The sequence below is a fragment of the Octopus bimaculoides genome, chromosome Z, assembly GCF_046866305.1.
Source record: "Octopus bimaculoides isolate indiv1 chromosome Z, ASM4686630v1, whole genome shotgun sequence".
Lineage (NCBI taxonomy): Eukaryota > Metazoa > Mollusca > Cephalopoda > Octopoda > Octopodidae > Octopus > Octopus bimaculoides.
This window is the reverse complement of record NC_142944.1, coordinates 20,304,706-20,324,872: the sequence shown is the minus strand read 5'-3', so window position 1 is coordinate 20,324,872 and position 20,167 is coordinate 20,304,706. Positions and strand designations below refer to the sequence as shown.

Here is a 20,167-nt window from a genome sequence, read left to right as displayed (position 1 = left end):
GGGTGTGGCACTTTTTCACGCAGCTATCCTCATCCATTCTCACCACATGTCCATACCAGCGCAATCATCTCTCTTGCACACCACAACTGATGCTTCTTATGTTCAGCTTTTCTCTCAAGATACTTACACTCTGACGGGTATGCACACTGACATTACACATCCAGCGGAGCATACTGGCTTCATTCCTTGCGAGCTTACGCATGTCCTCAGCAGTCACAGCCCATGTTTCACTGCCATGTAGCATGGCTGTTCGAACACATGCGTCATACAGTCTGCCTTTTACTCTGAGTGAGAGTCCCTTTGTCGCCAGCAGGGGTAAGAGCTCTCTAAACTTTGCCCAGGCTATTCTTATTCTAATATATGTATATATATATATATATATATATATATATACATATATGATGGGCTTCTTCCAGTTTCCGTCTACCATATCCACTCACAAGGCTTTGGTTGGCCCGACGCTATAAGAGAAGACACTTGCCCAAGGTGCCATGTAGTGAGACTGAACCCAGAATCATGTGGTTGGTAAGCAAGCTACTTACCACACAGCCACACCTGTGCCTATGGAAATTGTGAAGTACAAGCACAAATTTCAGGACATAATCTATAGTTCTGCCTTTACAGAAACTCAGATAAATTCTAACAATTTGTACTTTCTTCCTAGCTTTTGGCTAAGAGGAATTTTAGCTAAGACCAATGAAGTTGACATTGCTAAAAATAATAATTGCAATACATATTCACGCACGCGTGCATGTGTGTGTGTGTTTGTGTGTGTGTGTGTGTGTGCGTGTGTGTGTGTGTGTTGTGTTGTGTGCATGTGGACAAGATTTTGTATATGTTTAACTGTAAATCATGGATTGTGATATTTTCGTGGGTCACAATGTGTGTGTGTGTGTGTGTGTGTGTCTATCTCTCTCCCTCTCTCTCTCTTTATATTATGATGATCATCATCATCATTTAACGTCTGCTTTCCATGCTGGCATGGGTTGGACGGTTTGACTTGAGGACTGGCAAGGCAGGAACTGCACCAGGCTCCAGTCTGATCTGGCAAGGTTTCTACAGCTGGATGCCTTTCCTAACACCAACAACTCCAAGAGTGTAGCGGGTGATTTTTACATGCCACTGACAGGGGGGCCAGTCAGGCAGCACTGGCAACAGCCATGACTATGATTTCACTTGACTCAACAGGTCTTCTCAAGCACAGCATATTGCCCAACAATTAAAGGATACTTTAAATGGACTGGTTATGTGACACTGGCATCGGGCACAGCTTTGCTCTCACTTGACTTGCTGGGTCTTCTCAAGCACCATATATCTCCAAAGGTCTCGGTCACTTGTCACTGTCTCTGTGAGGCCCAACATTTGAAGGTCATGCTTCACCACTTCACCTCATGTCTTCCTGGGTCTTCCTCTTCTGCAGGTTCCCTCCACTGTTAGGGTGTAAAACTTCTTCAAACAGCTGTCCTCATCCATACACATCACATGACCATACCAGCACAGTCATCTGTCTTGCACACCACATCTGATGCTTCTTATGTCCAACTTTTCTCTCAAGAGTGCTTACACTCTGTTGTGTATGCACACTGGCATTACACATTCAGCAGATCATACTAGCTTCATTTCTTTGAAGCCTATGCATGTCCTCAGCAGTCACAGTCCATGTAGCATGGCTGTTTGTGCACATGCATCATACAGTCTACCTTTCAGTCTAAGCGAAAGGCCCTTTGTTACCAGCAGAGATAGGAGCTCTCTGAACTTTGCCCAGGCTATTCTAGTAGCTGCACTCTCAGAGCATCCACCCCCGCCACTGACTTGGTCACCTAGATAATGGAAGTTATCAACTACTTCTAGTTTTTCTCCCTGGAATTGATGGAATCTGTTTTCTGTACATCTTCGGTGTTTATTGCCCCTGAGCATTTGCCACACACAAAAACTATCTTCCCAGTTAACCCTTCCCTGATATTGCTGCACCTCTTATGTGTCCATAGCTTACACCAAGTACATCTTATGGAGTTTGTACCTACACCTTTTCTACAGATCAAGCAGGGCCATCCACCTGGAGGGATTTGTGGTTTGCCTGCCTTCCTACTTATTAAGACTTTAGTTTGTGCTAGATTGACTCTAAGGCCCTTTGATTTTAGACCTTGCTTCCACACCTGAAACTTCTTCTCTAGTTCTAGTAGGGATTCAGATATTAGAGCAAGGTCATCAGCATAGGGGAGCTCCCAGAGGCAGCCTGTCTTGAATTCCTCTATTATTGCCTTGAGGACTATGATGAATAAGAGGGGACTCAGGACTGATCCTTGGTGAATCTCTACTTCTACCCAGAATTCTTCACTATACTCATTGCCAACCCTCACTTTACTGACAGAATCCCTGTACATGGCTTGTACAGCTCTCACCAACCACTCATCTATCCTTAGTTTCCTCATTGACCTCCAGATAAGGGATCAGGGAACCTGTCAAAGGCTCTCTCTATGCCAACGAAAGCCAAGTATAGAGGTTTATCTTTGGTTAGGAATTTCTCCTGCTGCTGTCTTACCAGAAATATAGCATCAGTGGTGCTTCTTCCTGGCACAAACCCAAACTGCATCTCATCTAAACTAACTCTCTCCCTAATTAGTTGGGCTATGACCCTCTCTGTGACTTTCATTACCTGATCCACACACACACAAATTAACCTTTACCACTACCACCACTATCTATCATCAACACCAAAACCAAATCACCTATGACCATTACCAACTGACCAGCTCTTTAATGACAAACAACAACAGCAACAATAGTATAAAGATGATAAACAACTTCATCTAAATTACAAAACATTCACATGGGATAACATAGGACTCTAATGTATTTCATATGTTGAATGAAATGTCTTTGATCTTAGGTCAATTAGCAATGAATTGAGACTAAACAACAACAGCAATGCAAATAAGAAGAATATGACCACTATCACCACCACTTCCACCCACAATAACTCCATCAACACCATAAAATAAAGTCTAAAGTTTGTATGATAATTTGCACTAAAAGGAAGGTGAAACTTCTAATGAAAAATATTTCTGAAGTGCTTAAATTTGCACGACAAAAATGTGACTGCTGAAGCTGCCAGTGCTGGCACCAAAACTGAGGCTAATTATTTTAAGCAGCTGGAAAAAAGGAACTACACACCAGAGCAAGGATACAATGTTGATGAAACTACACTTTTCTAGAATCTTACGCTAGAATTTTTATTTCTGGAGAAGAATAAGCAAATTCAGGATTTAAATCTTCCAAAATCATCTGATGCTTCCCCTGAGAGAAAATGTTATTGGCGGATATGAAATTAAAACCCCTGCCCATGTTTCAATCTGAAAATTCATGGGCTTTCAAGAATTATGCAATGTTAAAGTTGTCTCTTATTTGACATTTAAATTAGAAGGTATGGATGACCAAGAGCCTTTTCAAAGAAGGGTTTACAAACATTTTTTTTGTTCTAGTGTAGAAAGGTACGATGTTAGATATATTTTCAACAAAACATTTCTTCTTTTAGACAATGCACCAAGCAACCCAGTGAACTTAAATGAGCTTTCTGATAATGTAAGAATAGAATTTATCCTCAAAAGTACAACTTTTGTACCAGACAATGGCTGAAAGTATGGCAGCTAACTTCAAGGCATGTTATCTGAAAAGAATTTTCAAACAACTTATGAAAGCAACTGATAGGGAGGCTAAAGCTACAGAGAGAGACTTCCAGACAATGAATTTTGTAGATAACATTGTTGAGTCACAGGATGAAGAGAAACCCTCAACTTCAAATGGTTTTTTTGAAAACTATATTGCAAGACTACATCTGTCACTTCACAACTATTCTCTTACTATCTAACATTTTTTAGTCCTACCAAGATCATTTTATAATAATTATAGTAAACACATCCTATCTACATCATATTTAGGTTATTATATATTCTAAATCCTATCATTTCTTTCTTTGTGGTCCTGATTTCTAGATCTTTATATATTTTGTTGTTTGATTCTGATAACTTTTCCTTTGTTTTAAGGTGCTTTTAGCACATTTTCAGGCCTATGTTTATGTTGATGCCTTTACTTCAATTGATTATACAACTCAGTAAAATCTAGTGCTATATTGTAGCAAGGCTTAGATTTGAAACTACTTTAGCTCAGTAATGAGAACTAGACCACAGTATATCAGATAACTGAATTTGGATCAACAGTATTTCAGCTGCAATTGTTTGATCACATGATTTCAATTGGAAATTTCCATGAGTTACCTGCCAAAATATGGTCATAAATACAGAAGTGTGGGACAATCATTGCAAAGGTTGAGAGATTCTTGTGAAGACAGATAAATACAAGACTCTTAGTAGCTGTTTGACCTTCAGTTAAAAGGAATCACATTGTATACAATAAACACAATATCCTCTGTTCTTCAAGCACTGACATATAACATTTTTAATTCTCATCTCTTGTCTCGCTCAAAGGTGTTGGTATCTAATTCTTGGCCAACACACATACATAACTCACCATTGACAATAAGAACTACTGCCTCCAGTAAGTAAGTTTTTGTAATCATTGTAATGTTTAGGTATAAATAAATGGTTTCTTCAGAAACTTCAAGTAGACTTGGCACTAAAATGGGTAACAACACAATACCTAACTAGCATATAATCCATCTAACCATTACTGAAAGATATATAAAAAAAAGATGGGATGATAATGGATAACATACTTTTGTATCAGCTATTATTCAAAGTAACCACTCTTTTACATGACATGGCAGCATGCAAGCTGAAACGTTAATATCTCTTCAGTTTGTGATCAAGAGAAAATCTATCACATTGCTTTGTTATGTGTTATTAGTACTGTTGACTACTGACTATTCTTTTAGTGTGAACACATTACAAATGACCAGAAAACATTTAAAAAAATCTTTTTGCCAGCTCCCTGTTGGTAAGGAAAGACAGGTTGTTCACAGATAAAAGTCTTTTCATCATAGATTTTCATCACAGCTGATACGAGGTGAAAGAATAACAATTACACTTAACACTTTTAACTTTGGAATCAAACAAGGTTATTTGAGTTATGAATGTTTTTTTATTTGACAGTCTACACAGCAATAAATTACTCCTAGTTTAGACTTTAATGAGACAAGAAAGATAAAACATTATTGATATAAAAACTTTCATTGCTTCCACTAATTGATGTAGGAAAATATCTTAAATTCAATATATTTTATTTGGAATATAAATTTAACAAGTTTGGGAAGAGATGTAACTAATATTTGTCCTCTTCTGTAACTAATATTTGTCCATTAAAAAGTCTACACATTATTCATTTACATCACATTACCATAAAAGCACAATGATCACCTATTGTTACATATTGTTTAAAATTAATGTTTACAAAACAACTTTGTTTGTTGTCATCTTCATTTAACATCCATGTTCCATCCATACTGGCGAGGGTTGGACAGTTTAACAGGTTCTGATAAGTCCAAAGACTGCATCATGGTCCAGTGTCTGCTTTGGCATTGTCTCATCATCATCGTTTAACAACCGCTTTCCATGCTAGCATGGGTTGGGCGATTTGACTGAGGACTGGCAAGCCAGAAGGCTGCACCAGGCTCCAATCTGATTTGGCAGAGTTTCTACAGCTGGATGCCCTTCCTAACGCCAACCACTCCGAGAGTGTAGTGGGTGCTTTTACGTGCCACCGGCATGAGGGCCAGTCACATGGTACTGGCAACGGTCACGCTCAAAAAGGTGTTTTTTACATGCCACTTGCACGGGAGCCAGTCCAGTGGCACTAGCAATGACCTCGCTTGAATGATTTTCTAATGTGCCGCCAGCACAAATGCTAGAAGGTGACACTGGTAACGATTATGCTCAAATGGTGCTATTTACAGGCCACTAGCACAGAAGCCAGACAGACAGCTGCTCTGGCAATGATCACGCTCGGACAGTGTTGTTAGTGCTGCACTGGCACAGGTGCCAGTCATCGAATATGGTTCAATTACAATTTCGATTTCACTTGCCCCAACAGGTCTTTGCAAGCAGAGTTTAGTGTCCAATGAAGGAGAGGTTGGCATGGGTGCCAGTCGTCAGATTTGGTTCAATTTCGATTTTAGATTTCAAATTTCAAATTCCAAGTATGGTTTAAATGGTTGGATGCCCTTCCTAATATCAACCTCTTTACAGCACATTTTGTATAGATTATATTTTTATATAATTATATTTATAAAAACATACTACAAATTATATTTTTGTATATTGTATAACCATAATGTATATTTGTATATTACTTTCAATATTTATCAGCTCACTGTGTTTGTCCCAACTCCTAAATGAACACTAATTTCAAGTGGTTGTCCTTATCCTTCCTACCCTTTCCTTTCATTGTCAATGCTTTATTGCTATACAACATTATATTTCTTACGTATGTGTGAAGATGCTCTCCTTCTTTCAAAAATCAACGCTGCTATTCAACTCATAACAAAAGTAAAATTACAATAAATTAATGACAGATGCCTGCTTTTCTCTAGATGTACATAAAATTTTCATAGGAAGAACCTTTATTCTTTCATATAATATATCTTTGGGTAATTTGGATAATTGAAAATAATTTAAGATAATTGATTAATAATGTGTGAGTTTTCTAAATATACTGGTGCAAACGGATTACAAATATGTGGATAAGAGATGCTTTGAGTTGATGACAGAATGTAGTTATTAGGAAGCAGTTTGATTAGATCAGAGATGATTGTGATGGTAATAAGGTTGAGGTGTGAAGAGATATGTGATATTGCAGATTCATCTAAGTAACGCTTGCATGAAAAAAAAACTAAAACAAAAAAAAAGGCACAGGCATTACATCAGCAGAAGCAGGATGACAGTTACTTCAGGTGAGCATTTGCTATCGAACGGCTGGTGTGTAATAATGATAATGACGACAACAATGGTGATGATGATGATGATGATAATGATGGTGATGATGATGATGATGATGATGATGATGATGATGATGATGATGATGATAATGATGTTGATGATGACAACAATGATGATAAGATGATAACAGTGGTGATTGTGGCGGTGGTGGTGTTGGCAGAGGTATTTTGGTGGTGATGGCAGTGGTGGTGGTGATTGTAGGTGATCGTGGTTGGTGGCAGTGGTGGTGGCTGTGATGATTGTGGTGGTGATGGTGCTGGTAACAACAAATGTAGCAGTGATGATGACGAAGAAGATGAGATTTTTAGTGGGAGAGATAAATACTTACTTCTCTCATAGAATCACCCTCTATGTCACTGTTATCTTGCATACTGTCTTTGCAAATTAGCTTATCTTTTGTAGAATTTGCAATGCTAATGCCATGAACACCGCTACCCATGTGCGTATCATTCAATTTGTGCTCAAATGATTCCATCTCAGAACCAGTCATTTGAGAGTTCAAATTTGTTTCAACAGGATTTAACCCTATAAAAGTAAAGGCACAACAAAAAATATAATTTTGCTTTGAGAAGGATTAGATACAAAGTCTTTGTATTATCTGTTAAACAGGAATGGAAATAGCTAAAATATTGAATTATTCCTGATATCTGATAAATAGATCAACACACTCCAAGACATTGGATTACCAAAACATTTACTCAAATATTTGAAAGATGTCTATTAATCACATGTGCAATAAGCCTTTTTAGTGTATTAGAAAGGTTTGAAATTTATCGGTCTTTCAATATTTGTCAATTCCAAGCCTAAATTGGTTAGATGCCTGTGACTCAACATCCTCTGAAAGTATCTAGTTACAGTTTATATGTTCAAAGAGTTTTGTTGCATCACAAGTTTGGAGAAATTTCAGTTTTCGTCATAGTATAGATAATTTCTGCCTGTTACTATCCAACAGGCATATTATAGATGTAGACCTTCTATCTAATTTTAAAAACTTTCTTCAGAAAGTTGATCATTTTTTTCAAAAGATGACTGAACTAACAGTAGGTGAAAGCCTATTTTACAAACTTCAATCCTCTTAACAGTTAGAACAGATACCAACTCTTTAGAAACTGTTGGATCCTAATTAGGTCAAATTTTTATCTCATCCACTCACCACAATTTAATCAGGGTTGAAGCATTGGCTTTATGTGAACTAACACAGATTAACAAAATATCATCTTTAACCTCTTACTTGATTGACAGAATACACTAAAAGACTAAAGTTGATCAAAACAGAATCAAATATGGAGTAATAGGTTTACAAATCGTTTATCAATTAAACAAATAAAACTAACAACAATAGTGTACTAACAACAATAGTGTATGTCTGATGCCTGCAGCTGTACTGGATGGACATAATATTATTTCTGAAGACAGTAAAAATTATTTATTTGTGAAAATAGTTTAATTTGGAGCATATTAAATAGTCCCACTACTTTCTTAGATGCTTTTCTATTGGTGTGCTTACACTTCAATAAGCAAGTTAAAAATCTTTACAACTGCATGCCATTCTTTATAGAAAGCTCAATTAAAGGTTAAAAACCTCATTAAGGGATAATAAAATCCAATGAATATACTGGTTTATTACCTATTACAGAAAGTATTGAATATTACAGTTAATATTTTGCTGTAAGGTAATTGGATAAACTAGGATTTATATATATTTTTAAGAAAATAGAGATAATTAAATTAATAATTATTTATTAATTACAAAATTGGACATCATCTCTGACAGCTGTTTCAATTCAAGACTTTAGAAATTAATAAGTATAATTAAAAACATTTTCAAGTTGAATCTCATTGGAGGTGGAAAAAAATATACCCTTACATTTTCATATTATTGTGTGCTGAGTCAACACACAATAATATGAAAATGTAAGGGTATATTTTTTTCCACCTCCAATGAGATTCAACTTGAAAATGTTTTTAATTATACTTATTAATTTCTAAAGTCTTGAATCGAAACAGCTGTCAGAAATGATGTCCAATTTTGTAATTAATAAATAATTATTAATTTATTATCACTATTTTCTTATTTTCTTTATACATGAATATATGATAATATTTTTGAAGTATATAATATGAGGAAGTATTATTTTGAGTCAAGTAAGCAAAGACAAAGAGAATAAAATGTGCTGCTAAATTCTTCAATATGTTAAATTTTTCCTAACAACTTTCCTATTGTCCCTGCATATCTCTGCATTATTGTTGAAGGAATGGAAATTGATAACAATCTTATTATACTAAAGTTAATTTTTTTTTTATAAAATAGAAACTATCAGTATTTCAAATTTAACATGTAATTCAATAAATAATAAACCTTTTCCAATGACACCAATCATTTTTGGCTCAGCAGCAATCTCTCCAGAACCTATTTCTGAACTCCCGTAAGAATATAATGATGCCATACCAAGAGGTGTGCCAGATGAAGCATCTGCAAAAAATATATAAAATCCAGAAGATACATTTTCCCCCTTAGTTCGAAAATGGGGGCAGTGCTTGTGATCTTCAAAGGCCCTCCATGACTCAGATCAATACTGTTGATGTTTAGCATGAAAATCTGTAAATCAATGGTTGCAGAAAAACATGGATAGAGAGGGAATTCCAGATAGTCAAAAATTTGGCCTATAGGTTGAGAGACAAAACAAGTGTGATGAGAAAAAAGAGAGAGAGAGAAAGATTTTGGATAGGCATTATGGAATTGCTTTGCAATTAGCTATTTCAGAAGATCAGAGATTATTGCAATAGGGAGAAATGAGGTAGGAATGGAGAAAAGAGGCAGGGATAGAACTGTCCCACATATGTGAGTAGTATTCCACTGTTTAGCTTACTGAAGCTTTGTAAAAATTCAGAAACTGAATAGAAATCCAGTATTTTCTGACTGTGAAGATGAAGGTTTGTCTTTAGAGTGTATTTTTTGCAATATATATGTTGTCAAGTTAGATCATCAGAACTTTTGATGTCTAGCATTTGTACCAATATTGTTGTCTAGCATTTGCAGTAATTTTAAGGGTTTTAACCTATATGTTTTCCAAAACTAGAGAGATATAGGTACACAATTGTTTCCTTGATATGAGTAGAGAATATGTTTTTCTACTTTTGGAGGAAACTAGATTTTCATGTATCAATTGAAAAACGTTTTTGATGACTGTGTTAACAGAGGTGGTGCAAGTTCGATGTGAAATGCCTAGCCTGCAGGTGAAATAACACACATGAGTGTGGAAGACTGAAGAGGAAAGGAAGGTCAGAGATGACAGATAGCAGATCATTAATGTACAGAAATTAAGAGTGTTTGAAGCATAACTGAACCTTGAGGGACACTAAAGTTGACAGTGTGGGCCAGACAGTTTCCCATTAGCACACACTGTAATTTTGTGACCTGAAAGGAAGAGAGGAGAAATGAATGGAGTCAACATATGGACAGTGTAGCAAGGAGATTCTCATGCCAAACATGTTCACAATATTTGCTGATGCCAAATGAAATGAGATTGCTTTTGCAGAACTTTTAAATGTTGGTGATATAGTCATGTCACATTATGGAATCACTAGGGGAGCAGCTTCCAATACATATATTTACTGAGGAGGAAGAGAAACTTAAATTGTTGGCTGATGTGTTTATGTAATTTTAATTATGCTTTTCTTCATTACTACGAATTCACTACTAAACAAGCACTTTTCCCAATGCACTTCTCTGGAAATGGAATTCTCTTCTGACCAAAACTTTTCTTACAGACATTGACCTACAAAAGTTCAAGCAGAACATCAATCACAACAACCACACCAGTATGGGAGATATTACAAAGATTAATAGATGCTACTCTCTCTCTCCTCTAACTTTAAAAAAAATCAATGACATATATAAATAATAATAATTAATAATGAAATTAGTAAAATCACATGAACAAAAAACATACACCCTATAAACTGCAAAGATTTTAATATAAACAATATTAAAAATTGCACTTTCAAAAATTATTGATGGGAACCAAAGCATGTATCTCTCATTTGGATATCTCTCATTAGTCAGCTATACTAACCTGAATCCGTGCTCCCTTCACACACACACATGCACATGCAATCTATCTCAAATTAGGCATAAATATGTATTTGTATTAGTTCATCATAACATAGAAAGATATTCTCTCTTGATTTAATGCATAGATAAGGCTAATATGTAGTATATGAATAGTTTATAAATTGGCTGCTAAATTTTTCATACAATCAATACTAAATGTTACAATTTCAAAATCAACAAATTAAGATTGAAAAAGAACAAACCCACTGTAGGGAATTGAACCACATATCTCTCATTTACAAGGTGAATTTTATACCTGTCACACCACCTTGAGTTTATGTTCACTAATGCAGGTATCTTAGATTCATCTTTACAAAGATAAAAAAGCATTGTTTATATTATAAGATATAAAGATATTTATACTAAAATATTAGAAGTTTAAACAAAAGTATAATTATTAAGTATATTCTTCTGAACATTTCATGTTTGCAGGTATAGTTTCCTTATTGTAGCATGAAATCTATGCTGCAATTACTTCAAATATCTTAATTTTAAGTGTTCAACACTTATTTTTAAGCTCGCATTAGATTCAGATGTTTATTTTCAACTCTTTGGTTTTAATACACATTAGCATGGCATTGTTTCACATTCAGATTCTGCATGAATAACAGATAGCAAGGCTCATTCATGACTAATGATATATAACAACAATTAATCAATCTTTTGTGTCAGTCAAGCCTCTGTAATCAGTTTGCATTGAGTCTATAATTCTGTGAGGGGTTTTACTATTATATTCTAGCGATTGCTTATTGAAAACTTTGTCGCATATTTTTGATACATTGACAAATGGTCGCTGAGATATGTTCAAGTTTCACCCATCAAAGATGGTTTGACACTGGCAATTGTAATTATAATGCATAAACCATATTAGTTACTCCCAGCGCGAATGTGTATATATACATGTATGTGAGGGTGCTAGTGTATGTGTATGAGACTCAAACTTGTCAATTTATTACATAGAGTTTCTTGTTGCTGATCTTCACATACATATTGAAGCTCACATACTCACACACAAACAAAGTGGCTAATTTCTTTGAGAGAGATCTGGTGAGTGTCACTGCTGATAAAAAATTTTTTTTAAATTGCTGGCTATTATTATAATGTTCAGATTTCTTCACGTGTCCTATCCAGTATCCCAAATGTCGGTACATTGTAAGTAGCAATTTCTTCTGTTCTGTAATATTTGCAGTACTTGTCATTGGGAGACAAGCTAGATAGCCAGGTCAATGATATTAAGTAAGAGTGGAATCAATATAAGTGACATTCAGTTTGAATATCTTTAGGTTGATGACCTTTGGTAAAGCATTGATCAGGAAGGAATTACTTTAGAAAATAGTTGTAGTTAAAAAAACAATTGAATTAAGTGCTTAATAGAGAACCTGGGAGTGATGATGACACAAGTGATGATAAAAGGAGCAAAAGCAGCGTGTGAGTTCAGTGAAGCAGAAATCATTGTAGTAAGAATAGAAAGGGCAAGAGAAGAAATAGTGTGTTTATAGATCAATGGTTGTAGAATCTTGATAAGCCTTTGCAGATCAGCTGAATGATATTTTTGGACGCTTGAATGAATATTGTCAATTTAATTCTCATATATGTGATCAAAAATAGAATGTGGGTGTTTTACTTGTTTTGTAGAGGTCAGTAGATAATTATAGCTGACATATTTTCTGAAGAGAAAGCATAGTCTTTTGGTTGCAATACACCTACGTATGGTCACAAGAGAGCTCATCAGAGGTTATGATGTAGAACTTGATAGAATTTGAATGATTTAATTGTATATTTCTTCAATACATGAAGCACCTTTGTCCAAATGGTGTTGATACTGATTATGTTCTCTTTCACTGATCCAAGCAAGAAGTTTTAATATTGACATGATATTGGTTGCATATTAAACAATAGTACAGATAGGCTGTCTCTCAGAATATCCTCGTTGATAACCTGATTCCGTTTGTGAGAACTTTAGCTGATTCAGTTCTTAATTTTAGTTGTGGGTGCCATATTTTAGTCAATCTTTCAACGGCAAAGGAAACAGCAGCTGCGGTATTAACTACTAATCATGAATGAAAGACAGTTCAACTCTTTCTTATATTATAGTTAAGAGTTTTGTTTATGAGCCACTACCCCAGACTTCTTTCTTCCTACTCATTTGTTCATCAGTCACCCACTTTTTTTTACTATGTTCCTGCCGGAACCAACTCAAGTAATTTTTTTACTATTTAAGAATCTACAAGATGCTTTTAGGTATGTTGTAAGTTTGTAAACTTCTCCTCATAGATAATTCTAAGTATTAAAACCACTAGCATTGTCAGTATAACTACTATTCGATTTGGTATATAAAGCTAGCTTTCTATTGTTCTTTGGAAGAAATTTATGAGGGTGTAGTGACGCCTTAAATAGCAGATGACATTTCCGGAAAGCCACGCATGCACAGGGACTAGTTCCGGAAGGAACACAGGAAGAGTCTCATGCGCATGCGTAGTCATCGATATCCAAGCTTCGCGCCCTTATTCACTCTCTTTCTCGCCAGCGGGCGAAGAGCCAAGACGTTGTAGCAGTCTCTCTCCAACATTCCAACTCTGGAGCTAGACAAATAACCACTCAACATCATTGACGGCATCTCAGCAACCAAAGGGCGAAGTGCTGCCTATTTCCTCTGTAAATAAATATTGTTGTGTTGATAGTTCAGAATCTGCGTTCCATTGTTTCTTCAAGAAATTTAATGTACGGAAGCGGTACACCTAATGGTGTATAACCACTTTCCTACAATTGGTGACCCCAAATCAAGAACAAACGCAGCCCGGAGAATTCCTACAATTGGTGACCCCGAATAAAGAACAACTGCAGCCGGGGATTCTGATCTACCGACTGATAATACTACACGAGCCGTCACCACTCAACATGCTCGTCACAGATAGAGAATGCACAACTGCAGCCGAAAATCTGAACTGCGACCAATAATACTACAATTGGTACCCCGAGCTAAAAGATCTACAGACCTCGTTTCAACAGCCATTGAATTCGTATGTTTCACGACGTTCAACTTCAGGATTGCCTCTATATTCTCATCCATCACAAGTGAAAAGCTAAGAAAATTTTTCTACGTTAAAGTTTTTCATTTTGTCAATGACTTCCAGAGCCTATAACCAAAGACTTCTTTGCGGCTGAGACCTTTGTGGTTTTTCACACAAAAAACTTCACGGTTATTTCATCCTAACAACTTTTTGAGCAGTTTTCCTACATGTTTCACGAGATGTCAATTCATTCGTACACAGCGTCCTCTACTTGCTGAAAATAACAGTAAAATGCACAGTTACATTTCAGTGAGTACATAACATTTGTTGATGCTTACTTGTTCCCAGTTCAGCATATTTCGTCACCCCTCCGTTTCTCTCAGCCGGAGAATGGAAGAGTTACTGGCTTAGCTTTGTTTGCATGGGATCTTTTGGTCATTTTCGCTCGCAGCTCCGAATTCATGACAGCATTTTCCAGCAATGCCACTCAACGGTACCTCTCAAATAGATGCCCTGTCAAATTTCTCTCTCCTGATACGCACCACCAGCTACCATCCCGCTTCTAATGGGATGGTTGAGCGTTTTCGTAGGCAATTTAAGGCTGCCTTACACGCCTCACCCAACCCGCAGTCTTGGGTTGAATTTCTTCAAGGTCGACGCTAATGGTTGTACAGAGATTGTGTCTGTCGACCGTCTGAAAATGTGTGTACCTTGACAAACCCTCAACTTTCGTGTACGGCGTGCCCGTTTTTCAAACACCACACACACCACTGTCAACATCATCACCACCACACACATACAGAACACAGCTACAGCTACAGCCAGTTTCCAGCGACAACATCAACAACCACTACGAACTACAAGCATCGCCCCCGACGTCGCCAGCAGCAATACGACTCTACGTACTACCAGCATCGCCAACATCGTCAACATGACTTCTACACGTACACAAGCAACCAACATCAACAAGCGTGGTATTATCTCGACCCTGTTAGAGTGGATGTTTCCACTCACGATCAACAGACCAGAACTAACCAGCCAGAATATTCCGTACCAGGTAACACAGGTCCCAGCATCGACGCTCAACTACAGCTCTGCTCCTTGACCGCAACTTCCTGCGTATGGACATTCTATCTCCTTGTGGAATTTTAATACGAACTGGTTTTCTCTATCTCAGTGTTGTAAGACTTTTCACAGTCTATATTACAGACACTTTTACCATGTTCTGTGTTTTTCTCTCTCACACACACACTTGTGTACTCATATATTTTCTTTCCTTTCAGAAAAAACAAAAAAATCAGACTTTTACATCGCGTAATTCCAGTTTCCTGGACAGTTGTCATCACGGTTGTTTTGTCATTGTCAATTCATTTGTACATTGCATGCATGTATCTCACAAGTGTACATTCATTTCTTTGATTTTTCTTTGTGTGTGTTTGTGCCACATCTTGTGGGTGGTTTTGGTGGCCATCTTGCCTCAGGCGTCCCTCCAAAATTTCTATTTTCGTGCTTTCGGCACTTGCGGGTGAGCCATGTAGTGATGCCTTAAATAGCAGACGACATTTCCGGAAAGCCACGCATGCACAGGGACTAGTTCCGGAAGGAACACAGGAAGAGTCTCATGCGCATGCGTAGTCATCGATATCCAAGCTTCGCGGCCTTATTCATTCTCTTTCTCGCCGGCCGGCGAAGAGCCAAGACGTTGTAGCAGTCTCTCTCCAACATTCCAACTCTGGAGCTAGACAAATAACCACTCAGCATCATTGACGGCGTCTCAGCAACCAAAGGGCGAAGTGCTGCCTATTTCCTCTGTAAATAAATATTGTTGTGTTGATAGTTCAGAATCTGCGTTCCGTTGTTTCTTCAAGAAATTTAATCTACGGAAGCGGTACACCTAATAGTGTATAACCGCTTTCCTACAAGGGTTTTCAGCAGAATAAGACTTTCTAACTGCTATCTCTCTACTAGGTCTTTCCTAGTTCATTTTTCCTTTTCATTGTTTGTCTATTATTTGCAGGAAAAAGACCAATTGCTGATGTTTAAGTTTCAAGGGGCGATGTTTACACAGTACTTAATCTATGTAATTCATTCAACCATACTGTATTATAAATTATACGTACATTTACATTTAATATTATTACAGTCTAAAATTACTTCAGATCTTCTTGGTAAAGAATATTTACAATTTCAATGGCATGGCCTTTAATGCTGTGGTATTTAAGTTTGTAGGTCAAATGTGAACTTATAGTTAACATTCTTATGTTTCCAGAGATTTTCAGCAGTTTTCCACCCCCACTACCAAATGAATTTCCTGCTTTAGGGTTATTAGATTCTCCTTGAATTTCTCTAGCAAGCATTTCCCACAGCTTTTGGGAATGCTATCGTTGAAGGCATTGTTGAGTTTAGAGTTCATGTTGCATTTAACATTAAAATTTCACTAGTGTTAGCAATTAATATTGGTAAGCATTTCTCTAATTAAAATCGTTCCACAGTCTGCTGTTATTGTTTCATTGAAGAATGGTGTGTATGTGTTTGTATATTTGTGCTTTTGTGTATGTATACTTAAGTGTGGATTAGATGTAATTTATTGAGGCAGACATATACATGCAGGCATTTGTAGCTATCCCAGACAATTATATTCAATCCAATATTTTTATATTTCACCTATGCTGTAATGGCTTTGAACCATCATCATTGTTGTCATTGTCATTGTCATCATCATCATCATCACCAATATTTAATGCTTGTTTTCCATGCTGGTATGGGCTGGATGGTTTGACAGGAACTGGCAAGTCAGAAGATTGTGCCAATCTCTGCTGTCTGTTTTGGCATGGTTTCAGTGGTTGGACACCCTTCCTAGAACTAATCACTTTACAGAGTGTACTGGGTTTTATACATAGCACCAGAAGAAGTGTGGTCACTAAATAATTTGCTGGATAAGACCCCTCAACTGTGATGGGGGAAAAGTATCGAGGGACAGAAATAGATGTCTTGCATTTGAAGAAAAACATCCACCTCAGATGGGGAGAGGGAGGAGAGGAGATATGACTGGGAGGGGGCAGACGCCATGCACCCAACTACAAGGAGATGTATATCATGAAGTGAATTGGAGATTGAAGACTGAGTTCTCAAGATTACGAAAGATGAGAAGGAGCTGAAAGGGAGGGCAGAATTTAATGGTTGAGCACAGGTAGAGGGTAGAGATAGTGGGTATCAGGAGGATACATTGCAGTTTCCTGGTTTTCATGAGTATAAACAGATATCTTATTAATGGTAATCTCATTAGCATATGCTAATTCTGTATTTCAATACAAATCGTTTTCATTTGCTAAAACTTATTATTTCAATTCGTTGATTTAATTACCCAGCATTTCAGGTTTTAAGTACATTTTATTTCTCAAGCATTTTCTATTCAGTATTTCATGCATAACCATAGATATACTCTCCTTTACTCTTTTACTTGTTTCAGTCATTTGACTGTGGCCATGCTGGAGCATCACCTTTTAGTTGAGCAAATCGACCCCAGGACTTGTTCTTTGTAAGCCTAGTACTTATTCTATCGGTCTCTTTTGCCGAACCGCTAAGTTACGGGGACGTAAACACACCAGCATCGGTTGTCAAGCGATGTTGGGGGAACAAACACAGACACACAAACACACACACACACACACACACATATATATATATATATATATATACATATATATGACAAGCTTCTTTCAGTTTCCATCTACCAAATCCACTCACAAGGCTTTGGTCAGCCCGAGGCTATAGTAGAAGACACTTGCCCAAGGTGCCATGCAGTGGGACTGAACCCAAAACCATGTGGTTGGTAAGCAAGCTACTTGACAATCAAACAACATTTATATAAACTACTACTTATATACAAGGTTTAACTTATCAGTACACCCCCTCTTAACTTGCGAATATTTTTGGAGTTCAGATTTGCGTTAAGTGACATGAACCTTAACTCTTATAGAAGGTTCAGGATCTTATATCAGTCTTTTAAGAAAAGTGGGCCTCAACTTGCTTAAGATAGTCAGGACTTTTTATCCACCATTGGGTGTGTGTATTTGTGAATTTATTACTTTAACTCCTCCAAGACTATCCAACTGATCTTGATGAAACTTGATATGTGTGTGTGTGTGTGGGGGGGGGCTTATGCACTTGGAATTTCAAACAAATTGATAATTTTTAATCAGCATCGATTTTTCAAAAATCAATAGGACATTTCAATGCAAATTCTCATATGAATGTTATTTTCTGCCATAACTTTTAAAGTTTTCAACCGATTTTCTTGAAATTTTATACACAGATGGAATATGCACTAAGGATGCGTTGAGACAAATTTTTACCTAGGCCACTCAAGCAAAGAGTAAGATGAATTTTGATTAAATGATTAACGAAATTTGGCCTAAACTGTAGTAGGGTTAAAATGTTCATCAATTATTTCTGCATTCTCAGATTGCTGTAACATGTATTTTCTTAACACCTGCACTTAAAATTATTGATTCTAAACATTCCAACATTGCGTGCTAAAACATGCAACATGTATTTTTTTAACACCTGCACTTAAAATTGTCAGTTCTAACCATTACAATTGATATTTGCTTCTCACTATCAGTGGAACTATATCCATGAAACACAGTCGTCAAATTAAGTGCCTTTTCTCTAAATAATTTTTTGTTTACTTTTCAAACTTTTACGTACTTTTTTTCTTAACACTCCTTTACAGTTCCCTTCTTGATGTTTCAATTGATTATATATTTGCAGCTTTCCACTCATCTGACCAAACGATTGTCATTTTCTGATTCCACACATATTTATTTGCATTCTCGTTTTGTGAATGAATTTGCTTACACCTTCTATTATCTGTCCTACGTCTTGATTTCATTTTTCTTCTGAGAGAAACTAGGCATTATAATGGATACTGGGAATATCCCCACTCCCGGGTATTACCGGGTACCTCAGCTAGTTGTACTAATATAGACAAATCATCCATAATTCTGAATAGAGGGGAAAAAAAGATGTATTAAAGAAGAAGTGGGTGTATCACTGAAGGTCACTGAAGATAACTAAGACCATTAAAATCATTCCCTACATAAAGAATTCATAATGGCAGTTTAGTTATTTTAATTATTCTATTTTAATATTCCCTGGTAATGCATTCTTTATTACAAACATGATAAACAGTCCTCCATCCTGATCGCAACCATAGTTGGCTCATGATATTTAGCCAGTGTTTATCTTGTCTAAGACTTCATCTCAGCTTTCTAACATGAAATTTCAGTTCATTATTGAAGAAAGTGTATGGGATTAGAATTTCTTTTTTATCAGATCTGATCATAAACAATATGCATGCATATTTTAGATTGGTTTTCTGGTCATCATCAAGTTGTTTTTTTCCTTTCTTTGGATGATGTGTGCAGAGTATGAAAACAGATTCAAATGCAAGTCCTTTATGCCTACACTAAAGTCAATAATTGCTTCTAACAGAGCTGATACTGGAATATGATACAGCTTTGCAGCTTGCCAGATCTTGTCAAACCACCCCGCCCATGCCATCATGGAAAAAATAGGCATTAGATGATGATGGTGATGATGATGATGATGACAACGACAACGATTATGATGATGATGACGATACAAAGCCAGCCATGTTAGTGGGAGGAAGTCACTTGATTATGTCAGCTTCATTGCTTGAATGAGACTTTGTAAAAGACTCAGAATAGATACCTCAAGACATTTTATCCTGCATTTTAATGTTTCTGCCAAACCACCACGCCAACTAAAATTAATGACACTCTTAACCACAAGACCTTTTGTGCATGTATAATAAATGTCCATTTTGCATTTTGGCAATGGCCCAATATCAGTGCTGGGCTTCAAGTTTCTTCTGTGCTCTCTATCAATTATAAACTGTTTTATTCAACAGCTGTGTATAGTTTTCTTTCTCATACCATGCATCTGTCATTACTGACTTAAATGTCTCATCTCTCTAAGTTAGTTCATCTGCTTTGGAATCTTCATTCTTCATTTGTTTGACCATTTTATTGAGATTATAATGTCTAGGCAGGGAATCCACTTGATGG

At 36.5% G+C, this 20,167-nt stretch overlaps 1 protein-coding gene across 3 annotated transcripts in view; it reads right to left on the bottom strand.

Moving 5' to 3' along the window:
• The window catches only part of LOC106873141 (TOG array regulator of axonemal microtubules protein 1), a 111,036-nt gene that overhangs the window by 38,167 nt on the left and 52,702 nt on the right, over window positions 1–20,167 (bottom strand). For 2 of the 3 annotated variants that reach the window (XM_089364926.1, XM_089364928.1), the window contains 2 exons: window positions 9,310–9,423; window positions 7,279–7,475 (listed from right to left, as the gene is read on the bottom strand). In XM_089364926.1, the coding sequence (XP_089221052.1) occupies window positions 7,279–7,475; window positions 9,310–9,423 (311 nt within the window). The remainder of the gene's footprint in view (window positions 1–7,278; window positions 7,476–9,309; window positions 9,424–20,167) is intronic. The other variant, XM_089364927.1, reaches the window with a different exon arrangement.